The 26897-nt window shown below is 36.2% G+C and overlaps 2 protein-coding genes across 24 annotated transcripts; one reads left to right on the top strand and one right to left on the bottom strand.

Annotated features, from left to right (window-relative positions):
* Positions 1 to 459: 459 nt before the first annotated feature.
* Positions 460 to 24042, top strand: GUF1 (GUF1 homolog, GTPase). Of its 18 annotated transcripts, none has more exons than XR_005859211.2 (20): positions 460 to 747; positions 1617 to 1728; positions 3188 to 3336; positions 3568 to 3648; positions 4405 to 4482; positions 5516 to 5599; positions 6069 to 6133; positions 6612 to 6815; positions 8337 to 8476; positions 9574 to 9697; positions 9992 to 10124; positions 11445 to 11588; positions 12003 to 12136; positions 12622 to 12723; positions 14261 to 14380; positions 15334 to 15370; positions 16393 to 16530; positions 16918 to 17042; positions 19860 to 19933; positions 23875 to 24042. XR_005859211.2 is itself a non-coding variant. In XM_040699336.2 (18 exons), the coding sequence occupies exons 1-17, from the start codon at positions 610 to 612 to the stop codon at positions 16528 to 16530; spliced, it is 1983 nt and encodes a 660-aa protein (XP_040555270.1). In that variant the 5' UTR covers positions 460 to 609; the 3' UTR covers positions 19860 to 19983. The 18 variants fall into 18 exon arrangements, 8 of the variants coding, with proteins under 8 accessions (XP_040555270.1, XP_001232470.2, XP_025005835.2 ...); XR_001466316.4 differs by having other exon boundaries at positions 16393 to 16574; XR_005859215.2 differs by having other exon boundaries at positions 16393 to 16574; positions 23855 to 24042.
* On the bottom strand, positions 17606 to 26897 carry GNPDA2 (glucosamine-6-phosphate deaminase 2). 6 transcript variants are annotated; one of them, XM_046940455.1, is made up of 7 exons: positions 26832 to 26897; positions 24034 to 24191; positions 23617 to 23718; positions 22962 to 23144; positions 22432 to 22616; positions 22164 to 22338; positions 17606 to 18797 (listed from the first exon to the last, which is right to left on the bottom strand). In XM_046940455.1, the coding sequence occupies exons 2-7, from the start codon at positions 24155 to 24157 to the stop codon at positions 18739 to 18741; spliced, it is 828 nt and encodes a 275-aa protein (XP_046796411.1). In that variant the 5' UTR covers positions 24158 to 24191; positions 26832 to 26897; the 3' UTR covers positions 17606 to 18738. The 6 variants fall into 6 exon arrangements, with proteins under 6 accessions (XP_046796411.1, XP_015140966.1, XP_015140967.1 ...); XM_015285480.4 differs by lacking the exon at positions 26832 to 26897 and adding an exon at positions 25039 to 25373; XM_015285481.4 differs by lacking the exon at positions 26832 to 26897 and adding an exon at positions 25270 to 25373 and having other exon boundaries at positions 17606 to 19246.

Genomic DNA, 26897 nt, shown 5'->3' with positions numbered 1-26897 from the left:
GCAGTGGTCACAGCCCTGAGCTGCTGGAGTTCAAGGAGTGTTTGGACAATGGGTTTGAATTTTGGGTAGGTGGGAGCTGGACTCGGTGATCCTTGTGGGTCCCTTCCAACTCGGGATATACTATGAATCTATACGCAGCTGCAGATTGAACGAACTACTGCGCTATTTTCTTTCTGTTTTGTTTTTAAACAGCCAGGGGAAAAATACTGCGGAGGCTTTGCTCTGAGACTTCTGCAGGCACCCAAATTCCCCTGCAGCGAGGCCGCGGTGAGCACCGCTGCAAAGGTACGGGGCAGCCAGCCAGCCACCGGCCGCCATCGCCACCTCACGGACGAACGCTGCGCTGCATCTGCGCGTGAGAGGCAGGCAGGAGGGAGGAGCAGCAGGGGGCGCCGTTGGGGAGCTGCTCTGACCGCTTCCGGTGCTGCCTTAAGGCGCTTCCGGCGCGTGGTATGAGTTGGGCGGTGTATCGGGAGCTACCGCGGAAGTCAGGTGCCTGCGGGCGGGCAGCGTGAAATTAAACGCGGAGAGAACAGTGAGGGGCGCGGCAGTGGGCTGCGATGGAGGCTGAGGCCCGTACTCTGAGGAGGTGAATCCAGCCGCGGCTCTATGTCTCTAACCGGCAGGACGGTCTGGTGGTGGGTCCGGCTGCGCCGGCCCTGCCTTACGGCCGCCCCTCGGGGCCCTGCGGTCTGGCTGCCCACGGGGCTTGCGGCCTGCCAGCGGTTCTACAGCTCCCGCGACAAGGTGAGTCCCCTTCGCGTGTCCCGAAGTCTGAAGCATGCGTCCGCAGAGGCGTTTAACCATCTCGGGGAGTGCTTGCTGTGGCCCTCAACTTTGGTGGCCGTGTGTGTAGGAGGGAGCCCTTGCAGACAGATGTTCACGAGCAGTGGTCTTCTCCTGCAGGAGCATTTCTGTTCCTCTGGCAGTGGGAGAGCTTGCTCTTCCAAGCCGAAGCATTGTCAGGGATAGTGTTGGTTTATTCAGTGTTTCGATGCTTGCAAAGCTCTTTGGGCTTTCTCATTTCTCTGCCAGGCCCAAAGCTGCAAGCATAACGTGGTGGGAGAGAGGAGCTATGTACCTCTAAAATTAGGAGTCAAAGTTTTTCAGCAGAGTGTTGTTACTGGGAGTATTGTGGTTCTTGGCAAAGCCACTTTTCTTCAAACTGTTTTATTTGGGTGAATAACACTAACAGTAAGAGAAGTTAGTGCTGAACCTTTCTGTGTGTGAACTAAGGAAATCAGGGGTTTTCTACTATATATATAGAGAGAGAGTTCTTGCTTGAAAGGAATGATGTATTTAGTTTTATAGCCCCCCAGATCTAGTTGTCTTAAGTAGATTAACAAACCTAAACTGTTTTAAGTTTTCCAACTCCCTGTGTTTATAAGAACATAGTAACTTCAACAGTGCTTTGCTTCATACTGATTTTGGGTTATAGCAAGTATATATGTATCCATGACTAAAAGAAAATACTAACGTTTTGAATGCTGACAACCATTTAGGGTTTTCTAACTATGCATCTTCTAGAAAAGAATTATTTCTCTTTAAAAGGTTTTGTCAGATTGCACACAGGGACTGTATCTGTGGTTTGTGAAAAGAAACTTTCTCTTTTTCAGGAAAAAATAGATATGTCAGCATATCCTGTTGAAAGCATAAGAAACTTCAGTATTATAGCTCATGTAGATCATGGCAAAAGTACACTAGCAGATAGATTGTTGGAAATTACAGGTAAGCATTCTCTTTGCATCTGTACTCCCTTCTATTGATGTGTAGATTATGATGGCTTTATTACTAAACTTTCTAATCTCTTTGCTCTTTTGCTGCCCGGCTGCTTCTAGGCTTCCAGCTGTTTAGTATTACAGATGTTAATATGTTTTCTTACTCATGTTGAAATCTGTCAGTAAGTAGAGTTAAGAAACCGTAATCCCCTCAGTAAAGGAATGTATTTTGGAAACAGGCTAAAGAGAGCATGTTTGAGGCTTACTGCCAGTTTCTGGTGTGGACAGAAAGGGACTGTCCAGAACTTCTAGGTCACGACAATACTTTCCGAAAGTATGATTGAAATGGAAGAATTTCAGGTATTTTTACTTATAAGGAGGTAACAGTTTATCCTTCTCTTCTGAGCAAACTATATAGAATTGCCTTTCTTGGTGGTGAAGCTTGCTATTACTGAAGCTGATATGGTGCTGCACAGTAAATTTTAGAAATTGTCGGCTCTATTTTGGCTTAGCAGGTAAAATAACTGCTAGTGTGAGGTTTATGGATTCTCACTTGCTCCGTGGATTTGCTTTTTCCTTTATCCTAAAATATTAGCAAAGTTGTGTTATTCTTCTTCGGAGGTTTGTCATCCTCTAGATCTTTGTCTTCAATGTTTTCTTTTTTGTGTTGTTGAGAGTAAGGATAACTATCTCCTTTAAAGTAAGTGATACAGAAATGCTAAGGAATCTTCAGAGTTACAGCTGACTAGGGAAATGAGGCTTCAGTTTCAAATTGGAAGAGAGAGAGACATAGATTACCTTAGTGGGCTCTCTGTGGCAAGCTGTAAAGCAACTTCTGCATCTTGCAAGTGGAGGTCAATTTCAGAGCAGAGCTTAACTTAACTACTCAGAAGAACTTAACTATCCTTTGGAAGAGTTTTTTGTTTTTCTGTTTAAAGGAGTGAGCAAAGCAAAACCTGGTGAGAATCTTTTGATCAAAGTTACTCTTTGTTATTACCTTCTGTGTTTCACTATGGGCGATTTTACGTGATGCCCGCGATAGAATGGAGTTTTGAATTCAAGTCTATCAAACTCCATGATAATGTTCCTTTTGCCCTTGAGATTGGTGCTGCTTGGAACCATGGAGCTGTTCTCCACTGATAAGAATTAAATAATTTTGACATTTAAAGAAACTTCAGGGACTTCTGGATCATTCATTTAGACTTGCATAGTGTTTTGTGTTATACTTACTCAGGAGAGCGTTTTCTGTAACTTCATAGGTAAAAGCCCATTTAATAAATGTTAAAGAGTTGAAACATAAATTTATTTTCAAACAAAAATTTACCTTAATCAAGTTGAAGAACTTCATTTGCAGCTGCAAGTCGCATTTTCTGCTCGTTAGTAGTAGTGAATAGTAGTATTTTCAGTAATTGCTTATTTGGAGAGCTGATATTCTAAATGAGATAATAAAACTGTTTTTTTGATCTTAGGAACAATTGCTAAAACTGACCGTAACAAACAAGTGCTGGATAAACTGCAAGTGGAACGTGAAAGGGGAATTACAGTTAAAGCACAATCTGCATCTCTCTTTTACAATTACAAAGGAGTAAACTACCTCTTAAATCTTATTGACACACCAGTAAGTGAAGTACAAAGGGCATTTCAGTCACGTAAAGCTGTATGTCTTTATTTTTAGAAATCTGCTAAGTCCTATTTATGATTTGTGTTTATTCAATATGTTCTTTCCTTTTATTTTGGTAAGATTTCTGTTTTGGATGAACAAATATACAGACAAAACCATGATAATGTAGATATCTTTGCAAAGGACTCCAGAAATATGTGGAATTATGAATACTAATTTTCTCTGCAGGGCCACGTTGATTTCAACTATGAAGTTTCACGGTCACTATCTGCCTGCCAAGGTGTCCTACTTGTAGTAGATGCAAATGAGGTGCGGTTCTTAATTTTTGTTTTCTCCTTGGAATTTCAGCAATTTCTTTAAGCAACCTGGAGAGGAGTTCAGTGTGTTTTAACCTTTCCATCAGTATTATTGCAGAAATCTATCTCTATAAAAGTATTAAAGTTCCAGAAGGCTAGATAGATATTGAGGTGCCATACTATAGAAACAGAAGCAATGAAGAATCAGATGATGCTTTCTGTGTTGCATGAACTTTGCAAGTGGCAGTCTGGAGAGCTTACAGCTGTTTCACTGTATGCTTTTGATTACCTTCATTTTCTTGTTGGAGTGTGGTGATTCATTCAGACACAATTGGTTTAGCTAGTTGTCTGTAATACATATCTAGCAACAATAAAGCTACTAGCCACATTAAAAATTAATAAAACTGCAAGCCAAATGTAATGTTTTCCAAATTTTTGAATTTATTCACAAGTTTTAAAATCAATAGATTAATAATTTCTTGATCTTTCAGGAATAAAATGTTCATAAAATGATACCCGTGCAAATTTCATAAATTTTATCCTGTGCTATGAAGATCTTGAAATCAAAGATCTGTTGTACTTTTATGGTGCTAAAACACTTTAATGAATCAGTTACTGCAGTGGAATATGAGGATTATGGAATCATGATTTTCAATAAGGATACATTCTCACAGAATACTTGGATGATGATTTTCTCTATGGCATGTGTAATATGCCTAAAAAGAAACAAGAGAATTCCATGTTAATTTCTCTGATGCTTGTTTTCTAGGGTATTCAGGCTCAGACAGTGGCAAACTTCTATCTTGCTTTTGAAGCACAACTTGCGATAATTCCTGTCATAAACAAGGTAATGAGGTTGTAGTGTTTCAAATTAAATAGTTGAGTTGTATAAATACATAGAAGATTACTAAGAAGGTTATCTTCAGATAGGAGCGTATAATGAAAAGAAAACAAGTATATGACAACAATTAGTTGTCTTTAATATTTTAATAATTGCTGGGGATTCTTATTTTTTGTAAAATACATGTACAAGCAATACACATACAAGCAATAAGCAACAATGAAAAATTATTTGTGGAATCTGTTCTGTGAATCAAGTTAAGAAGCATTGTGTAAGATGTCTTTATCTGAACCATTTTTCTTTCTCCTTTTTAGTTTTTATTCTTGGGAATATTCGAGTGGGTTTTTGCAAAAGTAACTTTCAAAGTTCTTGCAATGATGATTGTTATATTCTTCCATAAACCATAAACATGGTTTATTTTGTTGTTGTTAATGATGACATATGAGAGTAGCGGCTCAATATAAAAAGTGTAAGCTTAATTACAAAAAAATATATATATATATATATATGTTTGTTTTTACAATTTTTGTAATCTGTGTGATTGGAAAAACAAGATTACTTAATACTTAGTTTAAATGTCGTTATATATTGTACTTAATTTTCTACCATAAATGGCATAGGTAGCATTTGTACTTGCAAAATACTTTGTAAAATATTTTATCAGCTCTTAAATAAAAGTTCTTAACAAAAAATAATTACAGTAGGGATCCTTCCTGCAATCAAGCAAGGAAGACTTTTTCTAAAACGATTGATTAGAATTTTATAGTAATAGTCTGTAATTTAGTTTATGAATTTGTTTCCACTTAATAGCTGAACTTATTTTAGACTTGCAAAGAACCCTTTCATGTCCAATTTTCTATGAATTATTTGCACTAAGACATAGTATTGAGAAATTCTTGATACGTATCTTTTCCTGAAAATGTTTAGTATTTATGAGTAAAGACATGAGGAATCCTTCACTTACACGTTTGGGAGCTACAATTCTGGATCATACATAAGGTGTCACTGCCTGTACATTTAGCAGTTTGTTGTTTTTCAGATTGACTTAAAGAATGCAGACCCTGAAAGAGTTGAAAAACAAATTGAGAAGCTGTTTGATATCCCTGTTAATGAATGTATAAGGGTAAGATCTCTTCAAGTTTTATAATGTGGCTGATAATATACAAAGTAGAAACAGGTATACAAATCTTTCATTAGCTACGTAATAAATCAGCAGGGTGTTGTCTGTCTGTTTTTGTATGATGTATTGTATGAATTTCTTTAGATCTTGTCTCCTGAAAAAAACAGAATAGATAAAATAATTCTCAGTTAAAAACTGTAATGTGTGATGATGAATGCCATCATATAAATTTTTTTCTATTTGTGGATCCTCTAAATTATTTTCACTTTTACCATAACAACAATTCCTGTTCAGGAGGAGGAAATGTAACAGGGGTATTTATAATCAAATGAGCATTTCATAGTAGTGAGTGTATGGATAATGTTCTCTCCTGCCACCAAGACTATTGTAAGAGAAGGTGACACTTTGTTTAATAGATACTGAATGAGTGTAAGACGCGTGTCTTATAAAATTGTTTTTGGGCTTGTTTTAGATTTCTGCTAAACAAGGGACAAATATTGATAAAGTTCTTGAAAAGGTCATTGAGAAGATTCCACCGTAAGTTATTTATTTTACTTATGAAGTCTTGTAAGGATATCAAGGAAACCATGAGTTGCATTTGTACAGTATCTTGGCAGTAGTTTTGAGCTTAATATACGTCTGATTGTAAGTTGTTAGTTTATAGAGGGGTGTGGGGTAAATCTAGTTTCTGAGCTGAAAAAGTTAGCTCAGAATTGCAAATCAGAGAAAATTATCAGTCAGGTTTGAGATCATTAAAATAAATCAGTGTATATCTGCTGAAATTCTTAAAACAATAGTGAATATCAGTAGAGGAGAATTCTTTGTTCTTAAAAGTGGAGAAGGAAAAATGAATTCAGTCTGAAATGAAAAAAGAGGAGTGAGCTACTAGAGTGATATTTTTGTGAGTATATAGCTTCCACTTATGCACACCCCTACCCTTTGTGTCTTCATTCAATATTGAATGGAAAACACTCTGCTTATTGTTTTATTAATTGTTTTAAATCTTTTGTGATAGACCTCAATGTAATACTACTGATCCCTTGAAAGCCTTAGTATTCGACTCTACCTTCGACCACTACCGAGGTGTCGTAGCTAACATTGCAGTTTTTGGTGGGGAGATTCAGAAAGGGCATAGAATTGTCTCTGCGCATACAAATAAAAGATATGAAGTTAATGAAGTAGGAATTCTGACTCCGAATGAACAGCCAACACATAAACTGTAAGTAAAACATTTCTCTCAATTGAACAAATCATAAGTTGATGTAAGATACCAAATCTGCTTCTGTGCATGTTATTATTATTTTTTATTATTAAATGGTAGAGGCTGTTTATTTTTGTGGATTGTTATTATGGATTGTAATGATTATTTGTAATTGAGTGGTCAATGTCATGCTGAGACAAGCTTTAAGGGACTGCTTTTTGGGCACAGCTGGTGGGAGGGAGTCATTTTATCAATGTATACCTAGTTTATGAAACACCTGGACAGCTAGTTATTCTTAAGACTAGCTTTTCATACTGAGCTGTCCAATTTATTTCTAGGAACTACCTTGTTTGAGAGTGGAAGGGAATGGGGCTTCATCTTAGTTATTGCTGCAGAATATTTTGAGGGTGGAAAACATTTAAGTCCGTGAATGCAACAGATTCCAGAAACTCATCATGGCAGCAGTGGGAAGAAAATCAGGTACACCAGAATTAGCGAAGAGGCATAATCAATTTGCATCCAAATAGTTTTTAATGACTTTTTTGGGAAGTTCTGAAATGGGAGACTACATTACTGTGTATGGTGTGTTGAATCTAGCCAGTAACTAAGTACTCAAACAGCCACTAGCTTACTTCTCTAACATCAGTGGAGTATGGGAGAAACAAAAGTAAGGAAAAACTCATGGGTTGAGATAAAGGCTGTTTAGCAAGTGAAGGAAAAAGAAAAAAGAGGGGAAAAAATTGATGCAAAGGCACTCATCCACCAATACCCACTGGCAGTCTGGTATCCAGCCAGTTTGTGAACAGCAGCTACCTTGAAGAGACAACACACTTTTTATTGCTGAGGGTGATATTATTTGGCATGAAATATGCTTTTGGTCAGTTTGGGTCTGCTGACATGCCTGTGATAGCTTCCAGCCTGTAGCCTCTTTGCTGGGAGGGGCAGAGTGAGAAATGGAGAAAGCCTTCATGCTGTGCAAGCACTACTCAGCTTAAATGCTGGTGTGGTATCAACACCATTTTGTTACAAATCCAAAATATGGCTCTTATATGAGGCTGCTGTTAAGCACGTTAACTCCATCCCAGCCCAAACTAGTACACTGTGTTTTCATCTACCAGGGCTCTGCTCCTAACAGCATAATATACTGATAGAGGGTATTTGTTGTTTCTCCCATTTAACATATGAAAGTTGCTGAGGTGGTAGCTGAGAACTGTTTTGTCTTCTGTTGTAGATCATTAACAAGTTCTTTCTAGCTCCAGCTTTCAAACTGAGAGTAGCACAGTATTAAAAATCCAGAGCTGACTGTGCTGCTTAACTGTAACAAAACTGCAGTTATGTGAATCTACAGATGGTTTGTCCCTTGAGACAAAATTTGCAACTCAGAGAAGAAACAGCTTAAATGTGGCTTTTATGTGACTGTTTATGGGCTCCTGGAGGGGTGATGTATTTGAATTTCCAACTGGGCTAAGTGAAGTGTGGAAAAACAGTGGAAATATTCATAACACCAAGAAGTGTCTGTGTAATACTGATTCTATTCAGATATGCTGGACAGGTGGGCTACCTGATTGCTGGAATGAAAGAAGTAACAGAAGCCCAAATAGGAGACACGCTGTTCATGTATAAACAGCCGGTGGAACCTTTGCCTGGCTTTAAGTCAGCAAAGCCAATGGTTTTTGCAGGTGAGGAGAAAACCAACTAAAAGGGAATCACTTTTTTCCAGTAGCACAAGTAGGAGAACTATTAGAGCTTCTAATATGTATTTAAGAATTGTGAGGATTAGAATTTCACTAAAATTAAGCTACAGAGGCACATGCCATTTATATAGCTCTTTATGACTCAGCAGGCAAGATTGTTGCAGGCTGTTTTTAGATGACTGCAAGACTAAGGTGTATTTCTAGCCATTAATACTCCTTCTAGTGCCTTTAACTCTTTGTATCTGGAAAAGAAGGAGTAATACTTTTAAAAATGAAGTCCTTTTTCTTTTTTCTTTGAATTCTTCATCTTGATGACCAATAATTTTTGTAGTTATTAATGATTGGTTCTGTTAGACTGTTGCTGCCACCCTTAGTAAACTACTACACATGCAATGGAAGACGGCTTTAGAAAGAAAGAAGTTCTGTTACTCACTTCCTAGATTTGTTTTGAGAGTACTTTCTTAATCTGTGTCATGGATATTATTCTGCTAGTGAGTGTAGAAGGGAAAAGTGTAATCCTGTAAATAATGTGGATTTTTTTTATGCGTGCATGTGTGTTGCTTCCTGTACTTTATCTGAGCACAATGATGTGAAAAGTGGAACCTATTTCAAGTAGTAATTATACAGACAACTGTTTTTTATTCATTTCTTCTATTTGTTTAAAAAAATTACAGAAATATTAGCAACTTTAGCACTTCTTTTTCTTCCCATGAAGGAGCATCTCAGTGATGTCTGCTTATTTATTAATGCTTAGGTTATAAGCCTACGCTGTACAGCAAAAAAAAAAAAAAAACCAACTAATATACTGATCTTCCACAGCTATGAAAAAGTAGATGAGTACAGTATGCCTACTATTATGGTCTGAATGTTAATTTCTGTTTTTTTTATTATTATTTCATGTTACCTTAATAAGATTTTAGGGGAAAAAAAAAAAACCTGTTTTCCAGATTTAAAGTTGTAACAGAAAGCAAGCTATTTCTGGTCTTTATTATTGTTACTGCTTATTACTGCTCATATTATAAAGGTAAGTATATAGTAGATCAAGCTCCATCACAGAATCTCTGTGTAATATGTTTTGACAGGAATGTATCCTGTAGATCAAACAGAATATAATAATCTTAAAAGTGCTTTGGAAAGGCTGACATTGAACGATTCCAGTGTGACTGTTCATCGTGACAGTAGCCTTGCTTTAGGAGCTGGATGGAGGTGAGGCTTTTATACCATTTTCGTATGTCAATTGAAAATTTTAATTGAAATAACTTCAAGATTAGGAACTTTAATTCAGTTTAATGATAGGTAAAGGCAAAAAGTATTTTATTTTCTTTTGTTCTCTATTCACATAGATTATGCAATTTGTTGTGATTGATAATTTTTGGCTTTTAGACTTCCATTGAGTCTTTAAGAGGTTCTTTGCTGTGTCTGATAATGCCAGACTAGCAGTGTAAACATGCTGGAGTGACCAACAAATATTTGACTGACATGATTTTTTTTTTTCCACAGGTTGGGTTTTCTTGGTCTTTTGCATATGGAAGTTTTTAATCAACGTTTGGAACAAGAATATAACACATCTGTTATTTTGACTGCACCTACTGTTCCATATAAAGCTGTTCTTTCCTCAGCAAAGTTGATAAAGGTATGTAAACAGCAAATCAAAAGCTTCCTTTAAAAACACCTACAGTTCTGAAATGTAGAATAGTATATTATTTTATGGTAAACATTAGAATCACTGATATTGACCCTAAAACATATTTCAATTGTGGATTGTTGGTTTTTTTTTTGTTGTTAACAATACTGACTTTTTCTGCTTTCCACTTTAAGCACTTGCCTTTTTGGTTTTTTTTTAATGTCTTGGTCCTATCTTTGATAATGGGAATAAAGGACACTATGTAAAATACCTTTTCCTTTTCTATCTTAGTAAATAGTTTGTATCTCAACCCATGAGTCCTCCTTTGTTTTTGTTTTTTTTTCTGATTCTTTCACCCTCAGCAAAGAGCTGTGTGGTACTTAGCTGCGTGCTGGTTTTAAACCATGGCGTCTTCTGAAATTTATCGGTCAGAAAATATTACTGCTTTTAGGAATAGCCTGTAATGCTACTGTAGACTGGTAGGGATTGGTGAAGATGTTAGTTTTTGATCATGGTGAAACATCCACGTGCAAAGCTTATTGAACTGATTGCAGTTAAAATTCCTGTGTTTTGAGTCTGAGAGAAACCTGGACTGGAGAGCATCTGTTGACAGAGGAGGTTGCAAATGGCAGACTCATTACTTAACATGTACCTCTAAACACTGTAGAAAATGTGGACATTCCAAATTGTGTAAGAGAAGTTGCAAGATATGAAACACAGACTTTTTTTGCAGTTATTTTGGTTTCTTCCTTAGGCAGTGTGCCTGTTATGAAATAAGCAGGTTTGTGGCATAAATGATTCTAGATTGCTGATCTGAGACACCAGAGCCAAGTTTTCAGGTTTTCGAACAGTGCAGGATGTTGGGTCCTTGTTCAAAAACACTGCCTTGCTAATGGAAGTGAAATCACTTGGTTTGATGTGCAGAGGTATTGTACGCATACAGTAAGAAACATGGCTTTCCTTGTGTCTTCACTCTAGAGGGATAAGTCCTGCCCCTGAAGAAATGTTAGACTAGAAAAGCTAGGTAATAGAAACACTTGCAAAGGAATCCTCAGAACCCACTTTGACTTGTGAGGGACCTTGAGCTCAAAGTTCTGCTTGTGGAAGAATGCCTCCAGCATCAAGCTACAGAATACTTAGAACAGGTTTTGTGTTGAAGCTGTGCCTTATACAAGGGGTAAGGATGTATGTAAAGAGTTGGAGAAGCCCCATCGGGGGGAAAAAGTAATAGGGAATATCCTTGCTCAACAGACAAGAGACAGATGGAAATTCACTGGATAAAATGCTTAAAAAGCAACTAAAGGAAAATTGTGTTTTTTTTTTTTTCAGGAGCATGGTAAATCAGAGATTACTATTATCAACCCTGCTCAATTTCCTGATAAACATTCAGTGTCTGAATATTTGGAGCCAACTGTTCTTGGCACTATTATAACACCTCAGGAATATATTGGGAAAATAATTGTTTTGTGTCAGGTTGGTATACTGCGGCATGCTGTTTTAGTTATTGTCACTTGCATTTTTAAGTTTACTTATACTTAAAAAAGATACTAGATAATAACATAGTAGGCGATGGTTGACAATAATACTTAATATTTTTTAAGAAAAATAAATATTTCAAAATGTGTAAGTAAAATAAATACAAAATTACTCCTGAGCTACACAGCCCTTATACTGAAAGTTAGTGTTCTGGCTCATTGACAGTAAAGTACCTGCTTTAGCACTGTGTACTAGAAGAGTGCATAACTAGATTTCTTTTCTTGAAAGAAAGGAATCTGCAGCAGGACTTTAAGATCTTCTGGGTTTTTTTTTTGAATCTGCTCTGTGTGTTGTTTATAGAAAATATTTTTCATTTTTCAAGGGGAACTGAAACAATTTTTATTTGTCTAGGATCGTAGGGCAGTCCAGAAAGAAATGTTGTACATTGATGAACATAGGGTTATGCTAAAATACCTTTTCCCACTGAATGAAATCGTGGTGGATTTTTATGATGCTCTTAAGTCCCTGTCTTCTGGCTATGCAAGGTAAATACATCCTTTTCATTTCTTCTTATTCCCCCTTCCCATGAGGGGAAGAAATGAAAAAATATCTGAGCAGAAAGTATAGAAGGGCACAAAAAAGAATATTCTCTTATAATAGTGCTGCAGTATTAGTGTTTGATTCCCTTGACATCTAGGATGTTCATCCCTTTGTTAAAGGGAACTTTAAGAAATTTCCAAGTGGCATTTACAAGTATTTGTATAAACTCTTTAAGAAATTGCAGTAAACATGTGGATATCTGATTTACCTTGCTCAGCAGCAGATGATGTGTCCTGCTTACTTGGAGACAAAATTCACATAAATGTTGAGCCCAGGTTTGAATAATGGTGTCATACTGAGAGTTTAAAAACTGTGCTCCTGTTTTAGTAGGAAGTTCAAGTGTTCTATTAAGTGTTTACAAAACTTAAGATTTATGGAACAACAAATGCAGAATACCATAATCACTAACTTCTAAATTGCTTTTATTTAGTTTTGATTATGAAGATGCAGGCTACCAGGCAGCAGATCTTATCAAAATGGATATTCTTATAAATGGAAATCCAGTTGAAGAACTGTCAACTATCATACACAAGTAGGTTGGCTGGATTCTCTATTCTGAAGAATTAAAACTTAAGTATGTTTTCATTGTGAATAAATATGAATGATAAATGCATGTGGAAATAGCATTGAAAATTTCACCAAATGACCAACTTCCAGAGGAGATCTGAAATAGAAAGGCATTTTATAGTAGGAAAGATGAATGCTAAATATAATGTTCCTGTGTTAATGTGGAAGGAGGAGATGCAAATATAAATGCAAACTGACAATCTTTTAAGGTGCTGGAGGAAAAAAAAAAAAATTAGACTAACCAGCCCAGGAGATGTGCTATGAATTGTTTATGGTATACACTACTAAAAAACTGGGTACGTTTTATTTTTATGCCTCCAATAATCCCTATTCTGTACAAGTTTTCTGTTACCTTGTCTTTAGCTAGAGTACCAGGAAAATGTAAATATTTATTGATTGTAATAGTCTCCAAAACTGTTTGCTAAAGTGTCCATGAGTTTCTCAGAAAGTACTCATCTGCTGGTGAAAATAATGTCTTTCTATTTTCCAGCCTCTCCCCTTGTGTTCTTCTCATGAAGTCTGTTAGTCTCCATTAAATAACTTCATGATCCCTCTTTAGTAATCCTGATATTAACTATATTGTTTTCATGTTTTTGTCCTTTTTCAAACACTAGCTTGTAATTGCAAAAATAAATAAATTAGTATATTATCTGATCTATTTATGTATACTTCATATACTACAGTTCTGAAATCCTTGAATGTAGAAGGTTCAAGTACAAAAAGGAAACTTACCTTGTTGCGAAAAATAATTGTGCAGGAGCAGAATAAATCTCTACTATACATTTGATTTATGTGTTCTTAATAAGTACGCAGTTTAGCAATGTAATAAATATAGTGTTTAGCAAATGGGAAGAATGCAAAATGCAGTGGCCAACCTTGTAGAATTATTGCTTTGACGTTAAGTGAGAACATTTCAGAGAAAAGAGTCAGTTGTTCTCAGTGGTTTGTGAAAGTATCAACTTTATACTTCTTTTGACCTTTTGTCGCCTTTTTTCCCCAAAATCTGCAGTATATGCAGATGCTGAATGTAATTGATAACTTTTTTTATTACAGACTGCTAGAGTAATTTAAAAAAAAACATTATTATATAAGAAGATATTTTTAGAATGCTTCTGTGATATATGAATCTTTGACCTTTCATGCCTGGAATCAACAAAATGCTCCCTTGAGCTTCCAGTTAAAAAATAACATTTGAAGCTGTGAAATTATTCAATAAAGCTTCAGTGTGATGGGTTATCAGAATATTTATTACAAACATCATTAAAATTTTTATGACAACCTTCTGTTAGTGTAGTCTTATCACTTGTTTGTGTGAAATGGGTAATGTACAGAGACCAGTCATTAAAGTCCACATCATTAAGTTATTGTCTGGTCAGTTTAAGAATATAAAAAGATAAACTTTTAATAAAATCTTTCTCTCAAAGATTTTGATCTATGGATATATTTTAGGGATTGTATGACTGTTTCTGGAAGGAGTAAGTTCTGAAAACTTTCTTTTCCAGTGATAAAGCATATGCTACTGGCAAATACCTGTGTGAGCGGTTAAAAGATGCTATACCAAGACAGCTGTTTGAAATAGCCATCCAGGCTGCTATTGGCAAGAAAATAATCGCCAGGGAAACGTAAGTGAACCTGTTCTTTTCCCATTCCTTTATTTAAGCATTTTTAAATATGAACTTGAATATCTTCCCTAGTTCTACATGTTACAATAATTCAAATCTACTATAAAATACTATTTTTTTGTTTTTGTATGTACTCCTAGATATCTTGAGGGGAAAAGAAAAACACCATGCTTTCGAGCTGTGACTCTAAATAAAGACTTAATGTAAAATTAATTGAAAATGATTATTTTAAATTGCCTCTGGTCAGCATTACAATTATTGGGCAACGCATAACTTGCCACACCGATATGTGCACTTTCTTGGTACTGAAAAAGGTGATTTTTATTGTTGAATATGATTTTCTAGATGCAAAGTAGCTTTCTTTGGCAGAGGCATCAAAAAATCCATCATCGCCATAAAAGCATATAAACAAAACCAACCAAAAAAACCTGCTTGAACTGTGGTACTGCAAAGGAAATGTGCAATCTGAGCAAGTACAGCTATTTCTTAGCAGCACACACTTTCTTTAAGGCAAACTTCCTTGACTGTTTTATTTCATGTCATGTTTTTGCTGTTGCTGCTTTAAAATACATTCTAATTGTGGTAATTAGAAGTGGGGATCCAAGCAAAGGTTCTGTAGGAATTTGTTTGCTTGTGTGCTGTATAGGCACATACGAAGCGTGAATGCTGTAAATCATAACAGGCAGATAAAAGACAAAAGCCAAAATAATATTATGTATTATGTGTCTTAAGACATTTCTTCGATTAAGAAATGTAAATTAACTTCTTTAAAATGTTTTTTAACACATTTAGAGGATTATCTTCTCTCTGCCATATATGAAAACGTCATGATTCTGTTGCTTTTTAAAAAATGTAGCAGAAAAAAAATGCTCAGCATTTTTGACAACTCACTGTTCAGCTTTACTATTGGGGTTGCTGTACTGTGTTAATATGTATTGTATTCTATTTTACAGATTGAAAGCTTACAGGAAAAATGTTGTGGCAAAATGTGTATGTATTTTTTTTATTCCAATACATGTACATCTGTCTTGTGACTGATAGGTCTATCTTTCATTAGAAACCCCATGAAGACATGTTCTGCTTGTGTTCCAGAATTTGTGTTCCAGAATGTCAGTGGAATATTAACAGGCACCCTTAAACTTTTACTTTTTAATTCAACCTCTGTAACCTTCAGCTGGTGCTTGCAGTTGATCAGAAACATTAGTGGCTTCTTCAAAGTAATTACTCAGTGTGTTTGTGTTCACACCTGTTTACTCAACATCTCATAATATTTATAGACATAAGAAAGTGTACACAAGTTTATGTAACTTCACAAATTTCCTAGGTTTTTTTAGGTGACTTAAGTATAGTAAAGCAGTTCTATAGAGACTGATTGCAATTAGATTTTCACTTCAGTTTTCAGTAACAAATCAGAAGGAGGCCTTTAAATATCAATAGTTGATACTCAACAAGGCTGAATAAAGCTATAGGAAAAACACAATGTCTCATCTTAGCTGAAGTTAACATCTTGAAGAGATTAAACAAGTGTCCTTTTCTCACAGCTATTAAGAACTCTTCTGATTGGAGCCTAGGTTGGATGGCATCCCATCACACAATGCAAGGATTGCTTAATTTGGATGTTAAGCACCTAGTGGTAGCCAAGATGCTACAGTGTATCAGAGCTGACATCCTGTTGGTGTTCCAAAAGGATTTTAATAGCCCATAGTACACTACAGTTCTAATATCATCTAGGCTTACATAAGAATATTTATTCTATAAAACATGTAAATTAATCTACCTTTAATTGTCTGAATGGAAGTGCTCACTTGCTCCCATTCTTTTTAGCTACTGCTCCCTTGGGATAATGGTGATTTTTATAATGTAACTAGTCTTTCTGATTAGTTCTGTTTAAGCATTGTTTATTAAGCTTTTTTATTATGTGTTTAGCATAACAAAAGCTTAGCTTTACTAAGCTTGTTTATTATGTGTTTATTAAGCAGTGTAGCTTAATAAAATGTTTTTCCTTTCCATAGTATGGTGGAGACATTACAAGAAGAATGAAGCTTTTAAAAAGGCAAGCAGAAGGGAAGAAGCTGATGAGAAAAATTGGCAATGTGGAAGTACCAAGAGATGCCTTCATACGTGTTTTAAAGAGACAGCCTGAGAAATAAGTTAGTGACATGCAGCAGATCATTGTCTTAACTTCTTAGAGACAGTAAGCATATTTGAGTTAATGTATAATTTATCACTGTGAGGGAACATCTGACTTAATGTGTATCATTTTAAGTGGGAATATAAATTGAAAGGATTTTGTATTTAAATTATACATTTGTACATTATAATTAAAGTTATTTGAATTTTCTGAATCTTCTGAATCTAAAAGCTTTTTATTGTAACTTCACATAAGCTAGGTACAAAAACTTGAAAGAGCATGAGAACAGGAACTGTGACAGAGTCTAATAGTTTGTCTGTCCATTCCTTTAAAAATTATATTGCTTTTTCTAGGTCTGAGCAGCTGCCATAAAAATATCAAGCTACTCTGTTTTTACTTGCTAAAGGTTTTCATCAGGAAATAATGATGTTGGGAAATCACAGCAGGAAAAACAAATTACGCATTTCTCAGGAAGCAAAACTGATTCAAGTCTTTCATGCTGAATTTATATTGACATGCTAAAAGCTGTTGGTAAGTTCTTTGAAACTGCAGTGAAAAATCTACACAGTTTACTTTAGGAAAAGTTTATCATCCTATTATAGTAATAGTGACACAAAAGGATACTCTTATCTTTAAATCTGTAAGTGCCAAAATTTAAATGACCTAGTATATGAAGCTATTCTTACCCAGATTTCACTGGCCAAGACTTAGGCTAGAATATATAGTTATGTAATACTTGGCTACTCATGTAGTTATCTGAAAAGACAAGAGAGTATAGGCTGTTCAGAGCAAACTACATTTGGGTTTTACATATTGACACACAAGAAATTATCCTATCAAAATAAGAAATTAAACTAGCTGTCTGTTCCAACAGAATTCTGTACTTTGTGCTGTGTTAAGTCTATACCTACTTTAAACAAATATTTCAGTTAACTTTTTGAAAGTGGCAAAATTTGTTTTTATCATTTAAGGCAGCAAATACCCTTAACTACAGTATGTATGTTATAAACTAGTAAAGAATACTCTTCAGTAAGCATGTTAGAGGCCACCACTTCTTAAAGCACAAAACTATGCAGCAAAACAAGAACAACTTATTAACATTTAAATTGAAGAATTTAGTTTAAGTTAGGCTCAGTCAGTGGATCACAAAAATAATAAAAGCCACAGATGGTTCTTAGTCTCTTCCTTCAATGAAGATGACAAAATACTGAACCTCTCCCCTCCACATCAGAAACAAAACAATTTGGAAACGATACATTTAAGTTTTACTTACTCAAAGGAGGAAATAACATTCCTTGTGACAGTTCAATATTTATAGTGATACAGTAAGAGGTAATTATTACAGAGTGGTTAACAGCAGGCTTTAATACATGATCATTTAAATCTGTAGACTTCATGTTCCTATAAATTAACTTATTTGTAGGCATTTAATGACACCATCCAATACAATTAAACATATCCAGAAAGGAACATTTAGATTTTTCCTTATATATAAAGCACAATTACTAAAAATATAAAAACCCTAAAGTAATTTGAAATACATGAGAGGAAGAAGTGCTATGGCAGACATTTAATGTAAGTAACCAGAGTAAGTTATAACACTTGCAAGAACTGGGTGCATTTTTAGGCACTGTTTTTGTATCTTTATTTGCCTGAATTGTACAGCAGGACTTGAGATGCCCAAAAACTGTTTGTATAAGATAAATTTAAGGCAATCAAGTGCAAAAGCTCAGTGTGCATTATGTAAACAGAACATTTCATAGTAGAAATTGTACAGCTATTACAAGTCCATAGTATTTAACAAAGGCCAAAACCATTCTGCCTAGAAATACAAATGCAAAGTGTAGTTGCACTAATGGAGGCCACAATTACAGATTATTGGAAATAATCTATCACTTCCTCTAACAGGCAGATGCAGTGCATTGCTGTGCTAAAATAAGTGCTCTGTCCCACCCCCCTCCACCCCTATATAACATGCAGCCTCCCACAGGCTTGTTCTGTTCCATTTAGTTACTGTAACAGCCAGAGGTCTAAATATTAAAGCAAAATGCACAACACCAAATAGAGATGGAATGTGAATGTACATATATTGGACCTTTTAAAAAAAAATACAGTACCTAGGATTTCCCATTTTAAACAGTTTTCAGTATATTGCATAGCAGTGAACTCATCTGCTACCTAAAACTGTTGCTGTTGACCTACATGCAGTTCCTCTTCAATTCTTCTTTCAGTTTTCTTTCATACTGTACAGTGGGTCCACGAGTTTATTGTGCACATGCATTAAACCTTGAGGGGAAAGCAACAATGCCAGCTTTACATAATTTTTAAGATACTTTTTCCAACATGTCTTCCTATCCATACCTTTGGAGCTAACTTCAAAGTATACATTTTAAACAGTTCACTGAAAAGTAGTTTAAAAGCAAAAGTAATTAAGACAATATATGCTAATTATGTATTTTTTCCTGTATCACTTAAATATTATTGCCATCTTCAGTATAAACTAAAGAAATGAGACAGCAATGACCACAGACCAGTTAAAAAGATCTGGAATACTTTCATATCAATTAAACACCTGATGAGAGATACATCTCTCTCTTTTTTATTAATAAATGCTTAACAGCAACACATACAAGAATTTGTTGTAACAATCAGATTCACACATACTAATAGTTTTACAGCTTGAGTTACAATATTCTAGCACTGTGGTATCTTGGTAACTAAGTGTCCTTCTGGTCCTAGACAAACAAAACCAAGCACAGAGACTGTTAATGAATATATAGAACTGGAGTAGTTCAACTATTTCCTATTCTAACAGGTTGGGTTTCTTTTGATCATACACAAATCATCCATAGGTGTGACTTGGAGGTTTTGTGTGTTCCCCCCTCCCCTCCTCAGAAAATGTTGGGAAGTGCTGGGAAGATCCATTAAAAGCAGCCATGTTGTTTACTTTGTTACAACTTCGTAAAACATTACCTACAAAGTATTACCAATGCATGGCATTCAGTCACTGGTACATTTTTAACCTTATTTAACCTTACAGACTGGTAACAATATCTGGTCAACATTCTCAATCTGTAAAGTGCCTAGTTTAGAACCATACTGAAGATTTGCTTCAACTACTACAAATAGGCAACATTAAAAGCAGAGATCCTTAAAATCCATAAAAGAAATTTGACAGTAAGTGTACATTTTAATAGTCATCTGCTGGAAAGAATATATGAATACCCTTGCTATATCATGTGTCTGGCAGCAAACATTGCATCCCTACAAACTAACCTCACAGTCTGAATCATTAAGTATTTTCATTTCTGGTGTATTTCACAAATCTACTATTCTTTTCTCCACTAGGTGGACCATACAGCCATACTAGAAAGCCAACACATCTAAAACAGACTGAAGAACCCAGCTTTTTGTTTCTGGAGGTAATGACTTAGCTGCAGACCTTTGTAAATAAATAATTTTTAAAAAGCAACCACAAAAAGAAAAACTTATGAAATCAACATGACTAAAGCACAAAGGAAGTTTTTTTAAAGTTTCTTAGATCTTATAAAGGATAACTATTAATCATCTATATTGTAAAGATTAAGTCAGTGATGTTTCTTATGAGTTTGGCAGTAAGTGGGAAAACATCAAATGTAAATTTGATACAAAAGGCATTTTTATTCAAAGAAAAACAGCTCCACCACATACTGAAGTTTAAGCATTCCATTTCCTGTTTTTCTGTTCTGTTTAAAAAAAAAAGGAAAAACAGGAAATGAAAAGGAGAATTAACCACTTCCTGGAGGCATGGAAATACTTACAAAGGATTCCCACTGTCATATGTGAAAAAAAATATATTTAAAACCTTTTAGTCAATGTGGTTTTGGAAGCACAGGTAGAAACAAAGCTTAGTTGAATAAAGATATGCAAAGTCCCTTACTAGACAGATGCAAAAGCAATTATTTCACGTGAAAAATCTTCCTGCCTATTCAACTCAAGTCAGATTAAATAAATGCTTTAACAAGAGCATGCAGAAGTACACAAGAACTCCCAGAGTAACTTTTCTGGAGACTAACTAGTAAATTCAAAGTTATTTTTCTGCTTACTTCTGTGATAAAGGAAGGAAAGGGAAAAGTGACCTTCCTTTCATTTTGCAAAAAGAACACTTAAAGGATCATTTCCATCTCTTATTTGTTTCAGAAAGTTAGGGAAAAAAAAGGGGGGGTAAAAATTCTAACTTTCAGATAGAGTGGTGATTTGTTATCAGAAACTGCTTGAAGTTTCATGTGGTACCTTGAAGTTTTTTTAAATGGTAAAAAAATTGTAGTAACTAGCTACCAGAATTAGCAGCTATCAAGAACCATCTAGCTTCCTAAGAACTAATGTCATTCAACCTGGAGATAAAGATTCAGAAAGAATCCCAGGTTTACTAATACTGATTTCTCCATCTAAGAAAAGAAAAAAATACAAGTAAACATCACCAACTGATGAATAGGGAAAATTAAGCCAGGCAAAACAATCTGAGAATTCTATTGCTTTGAATGTATTACACAGTAATTAAATATTTGACAATAGTACATATTCATACACTGTAGCCCTTACTTTCTGTGGAGCAATGTTCAGTATCAGTATTATTCATACCTAATAATTCTATCATAGTAGTTCATATATTCCCCAAGCAGAGCTTTTGTTTATTTGGATACAGGATAATGTCTAGAACCCATCCAAGCAGTTTGAGACGTTTATGTTTGAAAATACTAAGTACTGTCTAGCAGTGTGACACAGGTGAAGACTGCTCCCTCTCCCCAGTATGTATCAAAGAACATACTGAAAAAATCTAAAGTGAGAAGTAGTTATAAATGATATCAGTATAAAGTCACATTAACACCAGATTTTACTATTATCTACAGACACTTATGAAAATGTTTAGAGTATTATATCACTAATAACAGGCTTGCTGCCACATGCCTCAACTACTACAAAAATCCACACCAGTAAGAAAGGTGGCTCATATATACAACCACACATGCTGTGCTAATACAGCTGGGAGAAAACTATTTTGCTCAGCTTCAACAGTCTTACTTAAACATAATTAAGATCTGGGAACACTGGGTTACTATAAGATATCCAAACTTGAAGCTTACTTCAATATACATACTACAAATATGAAAAGCATTGCTGTGCAATGCATTAAAGTCTACACAGATTGCCAAGTAAATTGCACTGTATGAAAAACATCCTCAGTTCACTTTAAAGTCTGCATCACATAGTTGAAGCTTACTGGACAGTGTATTATAAGATAAAATCAGCATGAAATATATTAGGACTAAAATAAAATTTTATATAATTGAAACCTTCCAGTATACTTGAAATTGATATTCTGGAACACCAAATTGTTGGTGTTTTATATTCAGATGAAGTTTATATACTATCATTTCAAAGTACAGGAAATATTTTATTCAAAGGACATTTGTCAAGTGTTTATCAAATGACACTGTACTTTCATATGTAAGGACCACAAGTTACACCTCCCAGCACTTTCCCACTCACAATGTAAGAGTTAGCATTTACTATCTTGAATATGTTATACGTTAGCTATGAAATGTGCCAGAAGGCCCAGGCTTCATATAATTGTTATTTTTAAATACAGGTAACTTCTGATTCAGTGCTCACCTTTAAAGTACTTCACAGTTTTGACTCTTAGTTCTAAAGTAGCATCTTCATCACACACGAAGATAGTACGAGGGTGCTGCTGGAAAGCAGAAACTGTCCACATATGATTGACACCTTCTTCAATAGCTTTGTATAATGCAAAAGCTTTATGTGCACCTGTTATAAGAATCATCACCTGCAAAACAGAAGTCTTTTTACCTTCAATCCCTATAACAACACATACTAGTCTTGAAAACATACATGCAACTAGAACTAAATAAGTTCTTACTTCTCTAGCATCCATCACTGTACCCACACCAACCGTTAGCGCCATAGTTGGTACTTTAGATAAGTCTCCATCAAAGTATTTAGCATTTGCCAAAATGGTGTCCATTGCTAAAGTCTTTAATCTTGTTCTTGAAGACAAACTCGATCCGGGTTCATTGAATGCAATGTGGCCATCTGGACCAATGCCTTTTCAAAGTTAAAGAAAGCAAGTCATTCCAGACCTGAGAGTCAACAAATATCCTCAAACATTGTGAAAGAATTAAAAAAAAGAGATTCAGGATTCATTCTTTTGTTTTGGTTCCCCATTTTCAACAAACAAACAAAAAACATTCAAAACTTACTTAAACCACGTTATCATTAGAAACTTGGACACCAAGTATTCTGTTCTGGTATTTGTACCAATTCTTTGTTAGTCACGGAACTTTAAGACTATAACAGAAAAAAGTGGTTTTAACTATGTTCTGAAAACCACAACTAAAGAGTCAGTATATTTGTTTCAGTCATAACTAACCATAGAGCATTTTCTCATACCTCCAACAAACAGATCAATCCCTCCTGCTTCTTCAATTTTCTTTTCAAATGCATCACATTCCACCTGTAAGTCTGGAGCATTCCCATCAAGGATATGAGCATTATTTGGATCTATGTCAATATGTTTAAAGAAGTTATTCCACATATATGAATGATAACTCTCTGGATGATTTCTGGGAAGTCCTGAAATCATTTAAAGTCAAATTAACATATTACAAGATTTAAAGCTGATTAAGTCTAAGACAAACATTTACTGAGTAGTATTAAATCAGAGAAAGCAGTATTCACAACTATACTGATGAGAAAGACTTCTGCTGGCATCCATAATGTTTACATTCGCTATATACTCTGAAGTGATATGATATATATGAAGTCTCTAACAAATGTAGTCACAATGCTATGTGACAATTTTCAAGCACTTAATTTAGCCAAAGATTCATTTCGACTAATTAATTACTTGCATTTTAATGGTTAAATAGAGACAAATGCTTAAGACACTTCTAGGTACATCAGTCTAACACAGAAGCTCAAAAATATCACACTAATTTTGTGCTTTATTAAAATGTTCAACAGTTAATAAGGAAGGGGGGGGGGGGGGGAGAAGAGGGGAAAATAAGTATACTGTATTCTCAAAAAAATTAGCACTAGAGCTTACCAACATATTCATCCATGTTGAAAGTCTTCACATATTTGAAAGAGAGATCTCCATTCTTGTGATATTCTATTAGCTTTTTGTAGCAGCCCAATGGTGTACTCCCTGTTAAACAAAGTTTTTCTACTATACTAATTATCCACACACTTTCAGTGTATTTAAATCTCTCTATAGGTAGATTTGACTAAAATGCTTTTCAGTATAATTAAAAGCAATTTGTTATTTCTCATCTAATTTCCAGTTTTTCAAATCTTTTCAAAGCGCTTTACAGAGAAACAACTCTGTGCTACAAGAGAACTACATTCAAGCATTACCAGAAGTATAATCAGCAAACACAGTATTTTAAATATGGCATTTGTTATCAATGATGTAAACACAGTTCCAGGTTTAGTCAGTTGTTAGCCTTTGAATAAAACTTGCCTGTCGGTAGACCAAGTGTGAAGTATCTTCCTTGAGTAGGCTTGAATTGGATAATACGATTGCAGATGTATTTGGCTGCCCATTCACTTGCCTGATCGTAGTCTTCAAGAATGACAAGCCTCATTATGGCAGCAAAGAACTTGGATGATGAAATAAACCTGGGGAAAAGAATTTTGTTAAAACATAAGTATCACATCGATAGCTGTAAAACTCAAAGCGGTAAAATTCACCTTTTACTGTTTATTTAGTAATATACTTAATCAGTATAAAAGTTATTTTCATTGCATAAACATGCTGCAGTCTTGCAGCCTTGGTTCAAACCAGACTGTCAGACAGTCAAAAAACAAGTTGCAGAATCCAAGTGATACATTCCTGTGAAAATACTTATTAAGTTGAAATGAGAGTTTTAATTTAGTGTGACACCCAGAAAGCTCAAACAAAACAGAAATGAGTCATCTCAGACATCAGTATTTCCAACTAGTAACTGTTAGAAATGAGAGGTATGTTTGCTTTGCCTTCCAAGTAGAATAAACACAAAGATCAGATCTTGTTTCCTGCAGCCAGCTAAGTGTCAAAAATTTCAAAACCAAGACCCAGAATAACCTCACGCTGCTATATCCAAAGAAAAAAAATGGAAATTAACAATTAAAGCTCCTTTTGCTTCTATTCTAACTCTATAAGACTGCTTCGGTAACGTGAGGAAAAAAATATATATGTGTGTTGCAGACTTAAAATCTCAACATGTCACAGAAATACATAAGTGAGGTCATGATTTTCTTTACAGCCCAACATTAAACAAACGGGAGTAATTAATTCTTCAGAGGCTTTGAGTACAGCTACGCTAACAGAATACCCGCAGCACATAGGCTTGGCGGATACAGCACGTGACAGCCTCCTGCATTCAAACAAAACAGTTTTCCATGGCTCTGCTTGGCAGAGAAAGCTAAAGAGCTGCTGGGGAGGCTGAGGCAGTTTAGCCAGACTGCACTACATCCCCATGCGTACCCAGACACCGCGATGCTAAGGGACTGATGAGCGACCCGAGGACGGGTGACGGTGCTTTCTCCAGGCTGGGGTGGCCGCACTCGGAGAGAGGAAGAAGCCAACGGCGGACCGCCTCCGCCCGTAGACCCGGCGCGGGCCCCGCGGCCTCCCCCTCCCTTGGGGCCTGCGGGCACCGCCACGCCCCCGGGCCCACCCCACCGCCTAACGCGCCCCTGCGGCGGAGCCGCTCACCCCCGGCAGACCCCTCAGCACCGCCGAGTGGAAAGCAGCCGCCGAGCGCCCGCAGCAGCAGCCTCCGAGCCTCCGCCCCTCACGGACACGATCCGGAAGCACCTGGCGAGGAGCGGACGTCGCCGTGCTGCGGGCGGCTCCGCGCATGCGCGGGGGTAGCGGCCTCTAGAGGGCGCAGTAGGGACACCTCGAGGGTCTCCCCGTAGGTGAAGAGCACGGGGCGCTGCTCTGCCCTTGGAGGGGGGGACAAGCTCTTGTGGGAGGGTCAGCATTTATTCCTAGGTTACAGTAGAGCCTTGAGGTGAGACCTTTCCTTAGAGCTCCCATAAACCGCCATATTAAAGTGAGGGAAGCTAATGGAAGTGGGGAGAAACTTTAAATCAAGACCCACATGTATAAGACCAGCATGTTTTCTGGTCATCTCACTTGAACTTCTTGCACAGTAACATAGAAAGAATGAGTAACAATTTGCTCAAGGCTTGAAAGGTGTATTGGCAACTTTGCAACAAAAATAAGCCTTAGTGGAGTCCTCAGGTCTTAGCAGACCCACATACAGATGCAAGGATAGACGAAATCCTTAATTTAAAATGAAGTAAAATACAGATTTTTGAAGTTTAAATTTAAAATGGCATTAACTTGTTAGTGTTCTGATTTCTCTCATGCCTGTTCTTAGAACATCGCAGAAGTTTGCTAGGTTCTGAACAGTGATGTTCTCTCAAGTCATTTAGAAACATAGAATCCTTAGAGTTGGAAGGGACATCTGAAGGCCATCCAGCCCAACTCCCCTGCAACGAACAGGGACACCACAGCTCAATCAGGTTGCCCAGGGCCTGGTCCAGCCTTACCTTGAAGGTCACGAGGGATGGGGCATCAACTATATCTTTGGGCAACCTGTTCCAGGGCCTCACTGCCCACATTGTAAAATATTTTTTCCTTATCTCTAACAATTTCCCAAGTTACACCCTGAACTTCTGTCAGTATTACCAGGAGAGTTTCAGAGAACATAACAATGGAATCTGATTTTCACATCCTATGTTTCAACCCAAGTTTTGCCCATAGATTTCTGTTCTTCTTTACCTACACACACCCTAAGATAAAGTGCTTACATGTACGGCAGATTAATGCATTTCTTTAGTATTAAGTTACAGGGGCGAACCTTTCCTTACACTGGTCAACCCTATTCTCTGGAACATAAGCTCAGGATTTAAATAAGTTTTCTTTCTGAATATAACATTAAATTAATTTCCCATGGCCTGCCCTGCAGACATTATACCATAATTCTGGTAACTTCACTTGTTTTCCAGATACACTTGTAAGCACCTTAGCCAGCACAGAACTGCCTGTAGTATTCCCTCCAGATGAGATCTTTCTCTCTGTTACTGCTGGAACCATTAGCTACCTCATAGGCATGAACTTGTGATCTTATGGCTGACTGTGCTGCTATACCACAGGCATTCTGCTCAGAAAAAAGCAGAATTACTTCTAAGAGATTTTTAGTGATGCCAGGTAAAGTATTTGTAGGCAGGCCCATAGTCACATACAGAAAGAAGAGCTGAACTCACCCAACTGGTGAAGGAGATCTCTTGCTATACAGCACTCCATCACAGGAAACAGCCTAGGTCCAAGAA

This window comes from Gallus gallus, chromosome 4, assembly GCF_016699485.2.
Source record: "Gallus gallus isolate bGalGal1 chromosome 4, bGalGal1.mat.broiler.GRCg7b, whole genome shotgun sequence".
Lineage (NCBI taxonomy): Eukaryota > Metazoa > Chordata > Aves > Galliformes > Phasianidae > Gallus > Gallus gallus.
The sequence above is the reverse complement of the archived record's forward strand: the minus strand, read 5'-3'. Positions and strand labels throughout refer to the sequence as shown.

What these genes read in the sequence shown, in the direction of transcription:
- GUF1 (XM_040699336.2), top strand. Translation starts at nt 610, where the DNA reads ATGTCTCTAACCGGCAGGACGGTCTGGTGGTGGGTCCGGCTGCGCCGG. An exon ending in AAATAATTGTTTTGTGTCAG is followed by an intron (nt 11,589 to 12,002) that starts GTTGGTATACTG and finishes TTATTTGTCTAG; the next exon opens with GATCGTAGGGCAGTCCAGAA. An exon ending in CTGTCAACTATCATACACAA is followed by an intron (nt 12,724 to 14,260) that starts GTAGGTTGGCTG and finishes TTTCTTTTCCAG; the next exon opens with TGATAAAGCATATGCTACTG.
- GNPDA2 (XM_046940455.1), bottom strand. Translation starts at nt 24,157, where the DNA reads ATGAGGCTTGTCATTCTTGAAGACTACGATCAGGCAAGTGAATGGGCA. An exon ending in GATTGATCTGTTTGTTGGAG is followed by an intron (nt 22,617 to 22,961) that starts GTATGAGAAAAT and finishes AACTTTGAAAAG; the next exon opens with GCATTGGTCCAGATGGCCAC. An exon ending in CAGTGATGGATGCTAGAGAA is followed by an intron (nt 22,339 to 22,431) that starts GTAAGAACTTAT and finishes TCTGTTTTGCAG; the next exon opens with GTGATGATTCTTATAACAGG.